Source organism: Vulpes lagopus, chromosome 2 (genome assembly GCF_018345385.1).
Source record: "Vulpes lagopus strain Blue_001 chromosome 2, ASM1834538v1, whole genome shotgun sequence".
Lineage (NCBI taxonomy): Eukaryota > Metazoa > Chordata > Mammalia > Carnivora > Canidae > Vulpes > Vulpes lagopus.
The window spans coordinates 150,939,216-150,956,941 of NC_054825.1; the positions used below are offsets into that span (position 1 = coordinate 150,939,216).

A 17,726-nucleotide genomic window follows, 5' to 3' on the forward strand; every position below is an offset into this window, starting at 1 on the left:
ATGGATATTCTTGTCAATGGAATAGTATTCAGCAATTAAAAAAAAAAAAAAAAGAATGAAGTCTGCTAAACACAAGACAGATGAGTCTTACAGACTTGATACTAGGTAAAAAAGCAGCCATAAAAAAAAAAAAGAAGCCATACATAAAAGACAACACAGTGTGGGACCAGTCAATTACAGAAAGTTCAAATACAAGCAAAATTAAATCTGCCAAGACAAAGGTCAGAATAGCAGGAATTACAGGGGAGGATCTTGGAGTGCAGTCCAATACTCTCAGTCTCAATCTGGGTTCTGGTTACATGATTATATTCAATTTGCAAAAATTCATCAGGCTGAACATGCAGAGCTGTGTGCATTTCTTTCACAACTCATGAAAGAGGAAATAAAGACACTTAAAATGTTAGTACTTGTGAAAAAGGTAAGACCCATCAGCAAGAAAGAAACTGACGGTTTTAAATATTCACCACCTGGTCTTTAACCCCCATAGAGATCCGACTACTGTATGCCGATGCTCCAGCCCCACCCCAACTGGCACTGACCTCCCCCTCAGACCTACAGGTCAAGTTCTCATACAAAAAGGAAGTCTCAGGAGACTGGGATGGGCAAGTCGGTCAGCTCCTGAGTGAGCTACTCCCTGTAACACGAACGAAGCAAAAGGAACTCTTACAGGAGAAATTATAGAACTGAGGGTTTTACTCTGTGGTTATGAATCTTAAGAAGTAGATACAAACACTATCCCATTTTTACAGATGAAGAACCAAAGCATGCAGATCTGTGACTTGTTCAAGGGTGCTTGCTATAGGTGCATCCTACAGCTGGGATCTGAACTTGCCTTCTGGCTGGAGCCTGTGCTGGATGCTATGGGAGCCAAGTAAGACAAGGAATTCCACTCCTGAGGAGTTTTGCAATAGCTGGGAACAGAAAAATGAGCAGTGGTTGGAAGAGGGGGGAAATGTTTAGGTCACCATTAATATAACTGGTCTCCTGTGCATGGACCTAGAAGGCATTCTCAAGTTTTTAGTCTTATAAAAAAACCGAGAAGACTATACAGTACTTGGATCTATGCATCTATGTGCAGTTATTTTTAAGGGATAAATTCCTACAAGTGGCCTTGTCAGATAGAAGGGTCTGCATGTTTTTTAAAGTGGTCTCTACTGCCAGACTGCCTCAAAACATCAATCTGCACTTCCACCAACAGTGTAGGACACTACCTGTTCCATCAGCCCTGGGTATTACATTCTACTTCCTTTCTGCAAATTTAAAGTTTAAAAAATTCAAAAACTAAAGTAATATTTAAAAAATTCTTACTGTTCTCTGAATTTATATTTCTTCTGAAACGAAGCTTAACTACTTAGTTTGGCATTTCTTAAAAACTTAAATTTACCCACTTGACCTAGGTATACACCCAAAAAAAAAGGGAAAACATACGTCCACTCAAAGACTTATTACAGACAAATGTTCACAGCAGCATTATTCCTGATATCCTGAAAGTGGAATCAATCCAAATGTCCATCACCTGACGAATGGATCAACAAAATGCATGCTATCCACACAAGACAACATAATTCAAGTCATAAAAAGAAGGATGTACTCACATGTGTTACAACATAGATGAATCTTAGAAAACATCGTATGTATTGAAAAAAAGCCAGACTAGTGAGTGTGGGGCCTCTCTGTAGGGTAATGAGAAGATTCTAGAGTTGACTGCAGTGATGACTGCTCAACTTTGTGAAGAGATCTAAAAACCACTGAGTTTTACTTTAAATGAGTGAATTATAAGGTATGCGGCTTACTCAATAGAGCTGTAGTTTTAAACGAATGCAATCTCAAGCACGTTATAAAAGAGCTAATGGCACAGGATCCCATTTTCCTAAGATATATTAACTTACTCTTTTAATGTGTGTGTATAGAAAAAATTCAAGAATACAGACTAAATTGTGAAACTGGTTTGCTCTGGGGTAGGATACGGGGCACGATATTTTTCACAAGAGAAAAAAAAACAATTCTGTGACTCCTCTGCTTTTGGGCTTCTACTTGAGATTGGCAGTACCTGAATTTTTCATAGGGAACATTTATTACTGGTTTAATCTAATTAAATTTTAAAATAATGGATTTTACAACACTTCAACTTATTAAAGCAGCCTTACTGGGTCATGACATAAATCACTAGTCTGATAAAGTTAAGTCATTCTTTCATGCACTCTGGCTCTTTCCAGAACGAGGTAGTGATGATTATTCCAGTCACTAAAACCCCCCTGAATGAAAGTCTCTCTCTGAAGGGACAATGGACACTAGTGAGTACAAACTGTTTTAACCAAAACGTTTCCAGGACAGGACAAGTGCCTGTCAAAGCAGCTGAGGACGGGGCAACCTCGCAGGACTCCACATCCTGGAGGCTTTAGCCTTGCCCTGGGAAAGCCATCACTGCAAAGAAGCCAGGCTTCTGTGGGCAGTGGCCCGTGGAAGGGAGATCCCAAGAGCTGCTAGAATGTTAGCACGCCCGGAAAGCTTCCTGGCCCGCAGCTCAGCTGCCAGCAGCAGCTATCAAAACCTAAAGGGAGAACTAGGTATAAAAACTCGGGGTGGGAGTGGGGGGGAGGGTGGATATTCTCTCCAAATCTTCTGCAGGACGTCCCTCCAGACAAAATCAGTTTTGAAGAGTGAAGAATTTATTTTCCAATGAGTGAAACTTTTTAAATTGTACATACAGTTTATCCTTGAACAACATGACTTTGAACTGTGCTGGTCCACTCATATGCGATTTTTTGTAATAAATATGTATAATACTGTGTCTTTTCTCCTATGATTTTCCTGACAACGTTTTCTCTAGCTCACTCTATTGTAAGAACACAACATGCAACACACACAACATACAATATACGTTAATTGACTATTCGTTATCAGTAAGGCTCCGGTGTACAGCAGACTACTAGTAATCTGTTTTGGGGGGAATCAAGAGTTACACACAGATTTTCAGGGGATCAGCACCTCTACCCCCCCACTGTTCAAGGGGCAACTGTATATTGCTAATTAGTAACAAGTCTTTGCTTTTACTATTAATCAAATACAATGCCAAAATTTAAACAACACAGAAAACTATAAAGAATGTAAGTAAAGCAGTAATGACCATTCTGGTTTTAAATTATGGAGCAATGAAGAGTTCAAATTGGCTTTTCCCATTTGGCCCCATCCTCCACTCATGTCACCCACCAGGTAACACTCACCAGCCAGCAGGGACCGCTGCTGTAGTTTAAATCTTTCCAGATAATACAATTACATCCAAAATGTATGCAAGTATATGATTTTTATGTAAAACTATCTATATTTAGTAAAAACACCATGGACTGTAGGTTAGTCACACCTAGCAAAAGTGGGCACTCAATAAATGTAAATGAAGAAATTAACTTGGATCTAGATCTAACTAGTCCTCTCTGGACTACATATGAATAAAATACATTAATATGTATGCACAGGATATGTATGTGTTAATATAGATGCACAGAATAAATTCAGGAAAGGTACAGTCCAAACCTTAGGCCCGGTTTTGATCTGGGTCCTAGGAGTGCAGGAGTCAGTGTTAACAACTGAGAATTTAACAGAGTACAGGCCTAGGAGAGAAAAGATAGAGACACACTCCTGCCCACGTGGAGCCCTGACATTTTCACTGGAGGACAGATGCGGCGTAAGTAACAGATGCGACAGTAAGCTCTGCTTACAGAATTTCCTTTTGCTCCTTGTTGCGGTTGTTCATCATGTAACCCTCCTATCCTGACAGAACCCAAGAATAGGAGGGCCACGGACAATAGCGAGGCCCCTACTGAGCCCCACAGATATCAGAACCAGCTTCTCCTGAGTTAGGTGAGGCATTAGAGCAAACAGAAACATCTGAGAGTTAGAAAGGAGCACATTCTCATCTCACGACCTTGAGATTCTCAGAGGTTAGCTGATGTAAAACATATGGCCATTTTGAAGGGTAAATGTCTAAAATAAGTTGGATGGAGAATATTAAAACACAGCACCATTTAGGTGATATACAGACATAATTAGCACTGAGCACATCTTAACTGATACTGGGTATGTAAAGGGCACTAGAGAGCTCCTCTATCAGCTTACTCACTTCTCCTGGCCCATCTCCAGCACCCCCATTACAGAACTTCTACTGAATGCTGTGTGTCTGGCTAAAATGCACTATCCAAATTTCTAACACACCAGGGAAAATGGTGTGGAACTTCCCACAGCAGAATTTAAGAAGCCCAGAACTGCAAATTCTGTTAAGAAACATGACAAATGATCCTTACTAACTTAATGGGTGCTATCCCTAAAACCTATCAACTTGTCATCCTTAGGAAAGCTTACTCATAAAATAAAAAAATATTTCCCTGGTTGATGAAGTATTACTGAATTCCGTGACACTCAGCTCGGGGATCATTTTAAAGCCCTTTAACCACAGACGTATTTTCTCATTTTAATTCATTACATGGTTGTCATTTAATATTATTTACATCATAATCACCTGTAAATGATAAAACAAAGTCCACCACTTATATGACAATTGGGTTAGTGGTTACGAACATGGGCTGCAAGCCTGTACCACCCAGGGTCCATCCCACTGCAACTTTTACCAACTGTGAAAACTTACGGATGTTGAAACATCTCCTGGCTCGGTTTTCTCATGTGCAAAATGGTGGTCACTCCTCAGGTTGCTCTGAGGACTCAGTGACTTAATATATGATCAACGCTTTGAACAACACTTAGCCCATAGTAAGCACTACGCAAGTATTAGGTGCTGTTAATATTATCGTGTTAAAAACCCCAACGATGACAAAGCAAAACTATCACATACTTTACAAGGAATGTTTGTTTCATCAGAGACTGCTTAAGTCTGAAAAGCTTCCAATTTTATAAAAATAAGAATGGCATTAAAGTATACAATGCAACTGCACTGAAATGTAAAATACAACTTCACATACCTGTTTGGAACACAAGTTCTTTCCCTCCCACACCCGCTGCCTCCAAGTTAATAAATGCACGAATCAAGCTGGCCCAGGGGTGCTGAGTTATGAAACCATGACTGGCCTGGGTAAGAAGGAAGTAAAACAAATATAGGTTAAACCCTCTTAAATGATCAAAGCCTTTATTTTGCTTATTTTAAAGACAGAATGTCTGTTGATAAGACATAGAAAAATAGAAATAGAAAAATTATCATTTTCAAAGGTAATTTTCAAAGGGAATGTCTAAAGACATCTATCTGTTTCTCTACGCATAATGGCTGTGTGTGGTTTGCTGAGTGGAAAGTCACCATCACAGAAGGCAGCCTGATTTCCATGAGTGCTGCCAAACAATATCCTCAGTAAGTGTGAGGCCAAGCCAACGGAACAGAGGAGAAAGGACAATCCTCGTGCTCGGGTATTCATGCTGTGTGCCTGCTGCAAAACATCTCTGCAACTCCAGTGTCCCAGAAAACCCGAGATGGTTAGTTATGCTATCACAATGCCCTTTTATGAATCAAATACTGACAAGATGGTCTGTTCTGAGTTTTCAAATACTGAACATGGGTACACAGAGGTTGTGGAAGTTTTGAAGTACTGCCAGATACAATATTATTGTTTTAGGATACTGCAAATGAATAATCAAAACGCTTAAGCATTAGCTATTATTACTGTTCTCACTACATAAATCTAGTATTTAAAAAGAGCAAAATCTCACTTGTAGGACATTTTCCTCAGCACCATTAAAGAGAAATATGACAGCATGATGTAAGGCATCTGAAGACGTTGACAAGACACGAAGAACTTCCAGCATCACTGAGCAGCTAACGGCATCATCACTGGCACCTTTAAATCAGAAAGAGAGTTTGGTCCTCAGATCTTAAAATTTTTACAGAATGAAGGGGCCCCTGGGTGGCTCAGTCAGTAAAGTGTCTACCTTCGGCTCAGGTCTTGATCTCAGGGTTCTGGGATAGAGCCCCACGTTGGACTCCCTGCTCAGCGGGGAGTCTGCTTCTCTCTCTCCCTCTGCCTCTCCCCACTGCTCATGCCTATTCTTTCTTCTCAAATAAATGAATAAAATCTTGGGGAAAAAAATTTTTTACAGGATGAACTGTCATGGCTAGGAAGGGGGTTTTCGTATCAGTTGGTTAAGTCTGACTATTGCTCTCAGCTCAGGCGTCCATCTCAGAGTTTAAGCCTTGTGTTGGGTTCCACGCTGGGCATGGAGCCTACTTTAAAAAAAAAAAAAAAAAGCAAAAAAAGCAGCCCTGTGGCTCCAGGACCAGAAGCATAGCTCTGTCACCATCAGCTGACAAGGGCAGCCACCAGTGATGTCTCACTCCATGAAGGCTGGGATCCTCGTCTGGCTCCCCTGTCTGGCTCCCCTTCAGACTTCTGTAGCACTGTGCCTAGTCATGAGCAGTCACTCAACTCACACGTCTGTTCAATCAGCAACTAGGTGGACCTCAATTAATACTGAAAAGTGGCATTCTCATCAATTCCAGGCAATCTGCTCCATTCTCTCTCCTCATTCCACATCTTTTGTAATATTCTCATTTTTGGTGTTCTAGCTTCCTACATCATCTCCCACTGCCACTGAGCCTTTCCTACTTCTTGTCCTACCAGAATCATAAAGCTGCACATCACTCCACATTTACAGAGGGGACTGTCTCGGTGGTGCAGCATTTTTTTTTTAAAGATTATGTGATGAAAGGGGTCATGTAATGAACAAGTCAAAGACAACATCAGGGATGCCTGGATGGCTCAGCAGTTGAGCATCTGCTTTTGGCTCAGGTTGTGATCCCTCAGTCCCGGGATCAAGTCCCACATTGGGCTCCCTGCATGGGGCCTGCTTCTCCCTCTGCCTATGTCTCTGTGTGTCTCTCATAAATAAATAAAATCTTAAAAAACAAAAACAAAAACAATATCAAATCTAAGACAACACAAGAACGGAGACTGATGACCTAAACAGCATCCCTGTTCCCAGCAGTGAGAAAGCAGAGGCGCTCATCAAATGACTTCACTTCTTGATTCAGAAGGTTCATATATTTATTAAAGGTGATTGATTATAAAGAGGACTTTAATACCTTGATTTCTTAAAAGCACCATAAAAGATAAAGGAACTAACTAGACATTTGATGATATTAAAGAATTCCTATTAAGTTTTTTAGATGAGGGAATTTATGGTGTTATAAGTGTGCCCAGAGAGAATCCTTATCTTTCCATGATATAGACCCAAAATATGGAGAAATAAGTATGGCTGAGACTGGATTCAAAATAACCGGGTGGGGGGCCGTGTGTGAGATGTGGGAACAAGATCGGACTTTAGAAGTTAGGTGAATAATTCTGCTTTTGTACAATCTGAAATCTTCCATACTAAAAAGTTTCAAGTGTAAGTAAAGCAGCTAAGGTGTAGTAATAACCCAGGCAACAGCATCTCTGGGCTTACGCGCTGGAACGCAGGGTGCTACAGAATTCAGTGTGGGATTCAGAGCAAGAAAGACCTGCAAGTAAATTCCAGCTGTTATGTGCCCTACGACTTCTGGTCTGGAAGACAAAGCCCATGAGAGTTACCTCACAGGTGTGTTAGGAGGATTACAAGACAGCGTGGTCCATGTCCAGCGTTAATTGTTCCTTCTCTTTTTTTTTTTTTTTTTTTCATTGTTTTTTTTAATTGTTCCTTCTCTTTACAAATTAAAGAAAGACTCTGCAACCAACTAAAATGCTTGTTTTGGGCACTGCTAATTCCAGAGCCCCCTTCCTACTCAAGAAGAAACTATTTATTAGCTATCCTTGTCTTGGTGTTATCACTAGATTTTAATCAAAGTGAAAAAAGTCATTATCTAATTACTATCAAGCAGAACCTCTACATAACCATCAGTAAAAAGGCACACCTTCTGGCAACCAAAGGAAATGACTGTTTTTTTTAACTTTTGAGACTCTGAGCTACCTTAAACATCAAGAGCAAACAATAAAGTATTTGTTCAAAGTGAGAGAAAGGAAAAGTGAAAGAAATATATCTGAGGCTGATTAAAAGGTTAATATTTCTATTTATGTTCCTTTATTTTAATGGCTCTGGCATCTGAAAACAGGACTAGTGAAGCATTAAATACCGTTTTTTGTTTTGTTTTGTTTTTGAGAGAGAGGTGGGGAGAGAGAGAGGGAGAGGGAGAATCCCAAGCGGGCTCCAATTCCAATGCCCAGGGCTGAGCTTGACAAGGGGCTCCATCTCATGACCCTGAGATCATGACCTGAGCCGAATCAAAAGTCAGATGCCAAACTGAGTTGAGCCATCCTGGGGCCTCAGGATAAATACCTTTCCAAAAGGGTTGGGAAGTGAGAGGACAGCATCTCTAAGGGCGGGTGGTAAACCGACATCACTTTCCAGTCAGAATTAACCCTGAAATTGAAACCACCACTGAGATAACTCACGGTCTCTTCTACCAACAACCTGAAGCCATGCAGCATACCCAAGAAGACACTTCAGGCCTTTCTGTGGATAGTATTATTCCAAAGTGTTATCAGTTCCTAAAGTTCAAGATACACTGCTGAGAAGAACTCAAAACTAAAAATATCTCCATGTCTCATTTAGTTCATCCACTAAAAAGACATAGGTGATAGTCTATTTAGTGACCGTGTTTTTTCAGCTATTTTTATTTATTTTCAACTATTTTTAACGATGTATAATTGACAGAAATTTCCTTGAAATCATTGGCTAGGTATTCTTATGAAATCTTAATTAAAAATGGGTTCCAACAACCCACAAAATCGTCATCCTTTCCTTCCTGGACTCTGTGTATGTGATTTCTAACATCTGGCACTATGTTTCTGATACTTGCATACACATCTTTCTTCTATAATGCTCTTAAAGAACCATGGTGTTAATCTATCCCATCCAAGAATTTAAGCATTATAATAATGGGCATAGGGGGACATTTACTCTACAGCTTTGAAACAGGCATAAAAGACTGGTTTCCCTAAGCACACACAAAGGTATTTCTGACTTTATAAAACAGATGTTTGTACACGGATACTTGAAAAAGCAGGTTGCAAAATGCTTGCAATTACCAAAATGCTTGCAATTACCAAGCTTTTTGATTAAAGATATCCTGATATGAATCATTTTATTAAACTTTTTTCTCTTTTGTATAATTCTAGATATTCATATGAACCTGCTATAAGTTCAAGCACTCCAGAAATATTAGTCCAACAGCCAAAAAAAAAAAAAAAAAGTTTTTCATGCCCAAGAGTACTACCTCGTTTTTACAGATCAGAAACTGAGCAAAGAAGAGTTTACGTAGTTTGCCAAAAAGAACATGAACTACAAACTAATAATATCTTTCCTTTGAAATGCAGCTCAAAGAACTGCCCGGCCAGGAACCCCAGCATCTGGTGACACCTTTGTCTCTCTGATCAGCTAAGTTTACTCCTGTGACAAAAGATAGGGGTGAACAGATGCCACCTCAGCAACTCCATCTCTAAAATGCTATGATTCCACTATAAAATGTTGTTTTCTATTCGTCCCTATTTAAAAATCTAACTATGGAAAACATCTCTTTCATGAATCTTATTTTTAAAAATGTAAGTCCACGTTAGGGAATTCTCATTCCTTCTACAAGTATTCACTGTGTCAGGCACCATCCTAAACATCAAATGTTTTATCTTGTTGAAGTATTTCCACAGCAAGATTAATGGATTAATAAGATATTCTCAGCGTATGGCATTCCCAGTAAACCAAAACTCTTCCCTGACAGACCGACAAACACTGGTAGGAGGGCTGCCCTCCAATCCCTGCATCCCTTGAAGGCAAAAAACTGTCCCTTCATCCCAAATCCCCAACCCTCATACAACACCTAAGCTAAGTGAACATTCACGTGATGGAACCCAACCCCAGGTTTGGGGACACGTGACTGGCAACGCTGATAAAGCAACCACGATCTCCCAGAAATACTCCAAGTCCTGTCACTGGGCTGCTGGCTCTGACGTTCACAAAAATAAAGCACGCAAGCACTTGAGAGAATAGTGAGGGGTTTGGATCTCAAACTCAATGATACTATTCGAATGATCTTGAACAACTGCCCAAGCAGCTTGGAGTTATTAAGCTATCTGGGCTTATTGAGGTATAACTCCACAGGACTGAAAGTCAGGTCCGTACCTGGTGAGTTTGCCACAGAGTCAAAATGACAGTTGGCCAGGACAGCGTGCTGGGCCCCATCCCTGGGCTCCAGCTTCACCACGACATTGGTGATGTTGTCATAGTAACTTGTGAAACCTCCCAAGAAGTCAATGCTAAAGGAGCCGGTAGGCCGTTGCACGTCTACTGAAATCTTGTGAAGGCTGTTGCTCTGAACTTCAATCAGTTTAATCTGTTCCAAGAGGTAACGGACCGTCACAATTTCATTTTCTGGACTTCCTGTGGTCCTCGGGCCAATGGATGTTATGTGTTCAAGATAATCCCTGGAAGCAACCAAAAGAATAAAAGTGACAAGGAGCATGAGGCTTAGAATGAGCACTTAACCCAGGACTTTTCCTGTGTTTCCCATGCCCCTGTGAAAACCAGTTCTTTGACTTCTCACATGAAAAAAAGGCCGACTTTATTTCAGGTACCCTATGAAAATCACTTGTCAGGTCCCATCATTTTGTCTCCCATGAGTTCCTTCAGTTTTCTCCACCCACCCACCACTCTCAAGTTCTTCATATCCCCCAATCAAAGCAATACAACGACCAAGGATTCTATTCTAAACACGTGACTGCTGAAGGCTGGCCAGACCCAATCCAACTATTGAAGGTTACTGATTTTTTTTTAATATAGATTTTTATCCCATTTATTCATGAGACACACACAAGAGAGAGGCAGAGACAGAGGTGGAACCAGGCTCCTGCGGGGAGCCGGAGGCAGAACTCGATCCCAGGACCCGGGGATCACCACCTGATCCTGAGCAGACGCTCAACCACTAAGCTGCACAGGTGCCTCAAGGTTACTGATTCTAAGCAGCAGAAGCCAATGAGCAAAGACAATTTAGTCCAGAGATAGAATTAGCAAAACAAAACAAAAAACCCTTTCCATTGTTGAGAATGGACTCAGCCCTCTCCCTGCACACTGGGCCTAGTAACTTCAATTTGAGCCAAAGCCAACCCTACCCCTAAAGCAAACAAACAACAAAAATGTGTTGTCTTTTCACTGCATTCCAAGTGGGCAAAAAAAAAAAAAAAGAAAGAAAAAAAAAAAAAGGGGGAGTGGGGGAGAGGTGTGTTCCAGAAAGCCCTTAAGAAAATAAGCTTCCAGCACTTTGTAGTCGGAAGCTTTTAAAACACAGCGGCTGTTGAAAACTCTGCTAAGTTTATGATTTTAGGCGCTTTGACAGAGCTTTGCTAGCACGCTCAAAGGTCCCTTCCTCTTCCACTTTAGAAAGAAACAACCAAATCTTACACACCAGGGCCCCAAGGACAAGCTCCGGGAATCCGAGAACCTCCTGAAATTGTAAAATTCTGAATGCGCATTCTTTCAGAAGTGCCTCAAAGCCTTGCAGGGCGAGGACTGTGACCCTCACGAGGTGAAGGGCTCTGCATTGCGCCGCCCCTGTGATCACCTCCCCCCCCACCTCCACCCCCACCCCGAATCTACAAAGCGGCCTCGGTACACAAGCGTGTCTCCCCGTCTCCTGTGCAAAGCAGGAGGGCCGACAGAAGGTGGAAGTTGCTCCAGAGGAGGGGGGCACGACTGCCCGGCCCCCACGTGCAAGCGGGCAGCACCGCGGCGGACCAGCAAGCCCAGCCCGCGCCCCTGCCCCTGCCCCTCCCCCGCCCGCTCCACGCGCCCCGTAAACCCCCGTAAACCCCGGGCTCCGGGCCCCCCGCCCCCTCCACGTGCGTCCGCGCGGCGCCGGCGAGCCCGGGCGGTCCCGCGGGGCGGCCAGGTGGGCGCATGCAGGTGGGGCGCCCCGGGCCGGGGCCTTGGCCGCTCAGGGGCGCGCGGGCCGGCCGGCGGCGGCGGCTACCTGGCTTGGCGGGCGTCGAACTCCCCGGGGCGCCCGGTGGCCCCGCGCAGCACGAGCTGCTGCAGCGACAGCTGCACGAGCGCCCGCAGCGCGAGCAGGTAGAGCGCCAGCCCCAGCGCGGCGCGCGCCTCGGGCAGCCCGGTCCCCGCGCCGCCGCCGCCGCCGCCGCCGCCGCCGCCGCCCCCCGCGCTCCGCTTCCGGGTCCTCGCGCCGCCGCCGCCGCACGTGTCCCGCGGGGGCTCCCGCGCCGGGGCCTCCCTCGCCGGCTGCGCGTCGTCCCGGCGCTCCGCTCCCACGCGGTGCCGCCTCACGGCCGCCGCCGACTCCGACCCCCGCTCCATGGCCACCACCTCAGCCGCCGGCCCCGCCGCCGGACACGGCCCCGCGAGCGGCCGCCGCAGCGCCTCCTAGAGAGCGGACGGAAACTGCAGAGGGCCAAACTTGTGCTGATTGGCCCGTCCCGCCGCCGCCGCCCCGCGTCGCGGCCGCGCCGGCCGAGGTGGGCGTGCCGCGGGGCCTCCCCGCGCGCCAGATACCTGCCGAGCCCCGCCAGGGCGGCGAGACGAGCGCACGGGCCGCAGCGGCAGGTCGCCTTTCGTGAGGGGCGACAGAGCAGCGAAAGGAGGCTCCTCGCTCTTACAGTGAGGACGAGGGGGCTGCGCAGAGGAGGCCCGGCCTGCCCCACCCCAGCCCCGCGGCCCAACCGCGTGCGGCCACCCGCTGCCCTCGTCTCCACGTGACGCGCGAAGCGCAGCAGCGGCCCCCACTTAGCTAACACCTGCCCCGAGCCACGCGCTGTGCCCCGTGCCTTCCTGCTCCAGCTCATTACCCCCGAAGAGCCGAGGCGCTAGACGGCTCCCGGGCGGGTGGGGGGGGAGCTGCAGCCCAGCCCAGCGGGCTCCCAAGCCGGGCCACTCTCAGGGTGGCACTCTGCAAAGGAAGGTTCAGGAAAGCCGTCCCTCCCTCCGCGCCACCCGGATGCCAGAGATCGTCTGGTTTCCCCCCTGCCTGCTGATGCGCTGAGCCTCTCGGCCTCGAAGCTGTGCGTCTCCAGCACCGGGGACCCAGGCCAGCTGGGCAGGTGCACCTGCCCGACGCCCTGGGGGGATGCTCCCGGCCGCGCTCAGGCCCACCCGAAACCAGGGCACCGCTTATCCTCAGCTCTCCCGACACGCCGTCCTCTTCCTCCGTCCTTCCCTTTACAACGCGGTCCTCGCACGTGCTGTTCAGGCTCCTGGGATCCTTCCTCCCTCCCCTCATGCCTAGCTACCTTCTCCTCCTCCTCCAGATCTCAGCTCCAGGGGCACTTGCTCAAGCAGAACTCTCCTAATCTAAGGAAGCCACTTTCCCTAATTTGTAGGATCTCACAGCACCGTGGTGTGCACATTATCATTTAAGATCTTTATTAAGATTTTATTTATTCATGAGAGACAGAGAGAGGCAGAGGGAGAAGTTCCCTGCTGGGAGCCCGAGGCGGGACTGGATCCCGGGACCCCAGGATCACGACCTGAGCCAAATGCACATGCTCAACCACTGACCCACCCAGGTGCCCCTATTTTACATCTTTCTCATGAAGACTGTAAGCTCCACAAAGACAGGAATCATGTCTGGCTTCACTCACCATTTCATTCCATCTCCTAACACAAAGCACCACACATAAGCAGTTAATAAATTTTCTCTTAAAAAAGATTTTCTGTATTTATTCATGAGAGACAGAGAGGGAGGCAGAGGGAAAGGCAGGCTCCCTGTGGGGATCCTGATGCAGGGCTCAATCCCAAGACCCCAGGACCATGACCTGAGCCAAAGGCAGACGATCAACCGCTGAGCCACCCGGGTGCTCATCAATAAATATTCCTTGACTGAGTCATAAAATGAAATTTTATGGCAGCAACATAATTTTAACGATTCTTTTTAGCCGACGACGTCCGGGAGACCAAGAACAATGCCTATCTTGTTTATTCATCACTATGTTCCCGATGTTTATCTCTGTGCCTAGCGCATGGTTGTCACTCAATACGTATTTATTGAACGAGCAAATGAATATATATTGTCTTTTGTAAGAACCAGATTTCTTGCTACTCTCTTTCCAAAAACTCAAGTACCTCTACCATCTTTGGAAGCTAAGACGTCAGAAACAACTCTGTCCACTGTAGTGTAACAATATGTGGAGCTCACTCATTCTTAGAGGAAGGGCACACATGTCCCCTGATCTTTTAAGCTTTACTTATTTTATGCTGTCACTTTCTGGGCTGGGTGGGTATCAGAAAACCCAGGGGTGAGGTGTACACCTCCGGAGCTGTGTTAGTAGTTGAATCATTTGGGCATTCTTCTCTGAATGGATGATGTGTGTTAAGCATTCTCCTATGATATGCTGTGTAAGGCAGTGAACCAGAGCAGAAAAGAGCCAGGCTGTTGGAGTCAGATCTGAGATCCTCAAATTGTGTACCTTTCGATGAGTATGTCATTATGCAGGTGACAGTCTCGGGATCCTTATCTGTGATAATGGAGATAATGTCTGCCTTAAAGGGCTTTAGTAAGGATTAATCAGCTAATACATAGGATGATCTTTACACATAGGTCTCATTAAGTAATATTTTCTGGAATGCTCCTTCTTATACAATCTTTTGCAGATTGGACTAAAGGGCATTTTCCTATGGTGATCATCACAGGGCCCAAGGTGGTGCACATTATTTTAGCTGGGTCCTTGATGACAGCTTTTCTCTAGACTTGTGTAAACTATGGTATTCACATTTGAATATTTTTAATGTACCAATTGTCAGATATCTACTCTTTCAGATACTGGCCAAAGTGAGGAAACATACAGAAGAATAAATCTATGTTTCTGCCTTCGCAGAGCTTACATTCTAGTTGAGAGAGACAATGAACAAGAGGGTGTGTATCTGTGGGTGAAGAAAATGTCACGTAAAGTGCTATAAAGAAAAATAAAGCGAGAATTGAGAGTGACTGAGGCTCTTCTTTTTTTCAGTTGGGTGATCAAGGAAGATCTGAGATGACAAGTGAGGTAACGTGAATGAAGCGAGGGATGGGGCCATAAGAGCCTGAGGAGAGAATGTTCCAGGCGGAGGGAAATGCATAGGGGGTATTCAGGAGCAATGCTGAGTAGGGCTTGTGGCTCAAGCCGACTGACCAAGAAGGGTGGTGATGGAGGGAAAGTCAGAGAAGTAGGCTGGGCCTGGGCAGGGCCTCCTGAGTGACAGCAAGGACTCTGGGGTGGTTTTGAGCCGCGAAGGGCCGTGTGCTGAGTTTTGTGTTGTAATATTGCTCAAAGCCTTGGTGCCAGGCAGAGCAGCACCCTGACCACACCTGGATCACAAGGCTAACAAGAGACTTGGCTAACGTCCAGCCTTTGAAGTGTTTGAAGCCATTGATCTGTATGTTTGTGTGTGTGGGTAGCAGACCACACATACCCTAGTTCCCAACTATCAAGTCCTGGGTGGGGGCGGAATGAGACACGCAAGGCTCTGAGAATGAGACAGCAGCTCCGTCTGGTGACCTACTGATGACTGGGGTTGACTCACCTTATCCCGCTTGGCAGACAGTTGACAAAGGGAGAGCCTGACCAACCTACAGGCACAGAGATGTCCCAAGTTCCCTCCGTTTTGCCAGCTCTCAGGATTTTCTAGTAAGCTGACCAAGTTGAGTGAAAGGGCACACAGGCTGTCAGGATTCAGGGGAAATGCCAGTCCTACCTTCCACTGAGCTCACCCTGGAGCCAACGTGCCTCCTTCTTTGGAAAAGGCGCTCCTAGAGCACCTGGTGAAATGAGGCTGGCAGAAGCTACAGTGACAGTAAAATCAGGGGAGGTCCCGGGCCAAGAGGTGAGAAGAGAATCCAGATCAGCTACAAAAAGACAAATGGGCTGAGAAAACCGGAGCTTTTGGAGGGGAGAAAAATCAAATCAGAATCTCATACCATATCACACACCCAAAAAGAAAAATAAAGTAGAATTAGGAATTAAACATAAATTTTTTAACTGGTAGGAAATAAGGTAGGGGCACCTGGGTGGCTCAGTTGGTTTAGCATCTGACTCTTGGTTTCTACCCACGTCGTGATCTTGGGGTCCTCTCTCTCTCCCACTGCCCTTCCACCTCCCTCTCAAATAAATAAATAAATAGATCTTTAAAAAAAAAAAAAAAGAAAGAAGGTAAACATAATTAGATAATTAAGACTTCAAATGGACAAGGACTCTAACCAAAAAAAAAAAAAAAGTAGGGATCCCTGGGTGGCGCAGCGGTTTGGCGCCTGCCTTTGGCCCGGGGCGCGATCCTGGAGATCCGGGATCGAATCCCACGTCGGGCTCCCGGTGCATGGAGCCTGCTTCTCCCTCTGCCTATGTCTCTGCTTCTCTCTCTCTCACTGTGTGCCTATCATAAATAAATAAAATTAAAAAAAAATTAAAAAAAAAAGTAGAAGAAATCATTGAGGGAAAAATCCCTCTTAACTTTATATTAAAAACAATCACTGGGGATCTGGGTGGCTCTGTGGGTTAAGTCTCTGCCTTTGGCTCAGGTCATGATCTCAGAGCCCAGAGTCAGGCACCCTGCTCAGTGGGGAGTCTGCTTCTCTTTCTTCCTCTACACTTCACCCCTGCTCATGCTCTCTCCCTCTCTCAAATAAATAAAATATTTTTAAAAAAATCACCAAAAACATGAAAAGTCAAATGATAAACCTGAAACATTATTTTCAACAAATTCTAAAAACAACGGACTAATATACTTTTACTCTCATTCTGTCTTGATAATGTATAAATATAAAATGCTATTATATATTTATAATTTACTATAATTTAATAGATCTATTTAATCATATATATTAAAATCAGTAAGAAAAATGCCAATGCCTCAATAGAAAAATAGGTAAACCATTCATCCTTTGTATCAAAAGAACACGTAAAAATGTGGACCATTTCCACTCACCACGTTGCAAAGGCTTTTTGTCTCAGTTTTAATTATAACATGCATTGCTCACATAAAGGTTAATAGATGAGCACTTTTATATGATGCAGGTGGGATACATACTGGAATACCCTTCTAGAAAATAACTCGGCAAGATGAGCCAGGAGCCTTAAAAGAATTCACAACTTTGAGGGCACCTGGGTGCCTCAGTCAGTTAAGCATCTGCCTTCAGCTCAGGTCACGATCCATCCCAGGGTCCTGGGATAGAGCCCCCACACTGGGCTCCCTGCTGAGTGGGGAGTCTGCTTCTCCCTCTTACTCTCCCTCTGTCAAATAAAAATACATAAATAATCTTAAAAAAATCACAACCTCAGATGCAGTATTTTCAGAGGTAGGAATCTACTGAAGATGTAATTTTATAAGATCGTAGAAGAACACCTATCTATAAAAATCAAATATGTGGAAACTACTTCATCATAAAAAAAATAAAAGGAAAGTTCAAATACATTATAGTGCATCCAGAGTGCTGGACGTCATGTAGCATTAGATACAATGTCACCAAAGTCTATTCAACAATGTGGGGGAAATGTTCATCTTATACATATTAAGAGAAAAATATACAATACTAAATTGAATAAAGAATATATTGAATGGATATTAAATGTGTGGAAGAAAACACATCAAAGCAATGAACAGCAGTGACCTAGGAGTGGTATTTTTCTTTTTTAAGCATTTGTGTCTCTGCCATCTTGTCTAGCCTGGGCTTAGTGTTCGCTGTAAGAACCTCAGAATGTGCTCAGGCCCCTGAGCCCTAGGCCTGGGGA

At 44.7% G+C, this 17,726-nt stretch overlaps 1 protein-coding gene across 2 annotated transcripts in view; it reads right to left on the reverse strand.

Annotated features, from left to right (window-relative positions):
* ERMP1 (endoplasmic reticulum metallopeptidase 1) overlaps positions 1 to 12,381 on the reverse strand; it is a 42,556-nt gene extending 30,175 nt beyond the window's left edge. Inside the window, exons 1-4 of one of the 2 annotated variants that reach the window (XM_041745435.1) lie at positions 11,987 to 12,380; positions 10,144 to 10,445; positions 5,707 to 5,834; positions 4,971 to 5,076 (exon numbers count right to left, since the gene is read on the reverse strand). In XM_041745435.1, coding sequence (XP_041601369.1) covers positions 4,971 to 5,076; positions 5,707 to 5,834; positions 10,144 to 10,445; positions 11,987 to 12,327 — 877 coding nt within the window. In that variant the 5' untranslated portion in view covers positions 12,328 to 12,380. Of the gene's footprint in view, positions 1 to 4,970; positions 5,077 to 5,706; positions 5,835 to 10,143; positions 10,446 to 11,986 lie in introns of both variants that reach the window. The other variant, XM_041745437.1, reaches the window with a different exon arrangement.
* Between the last annotated feature and the right edge of the window lie 5,345 nt (positions 12,382 to 17,726).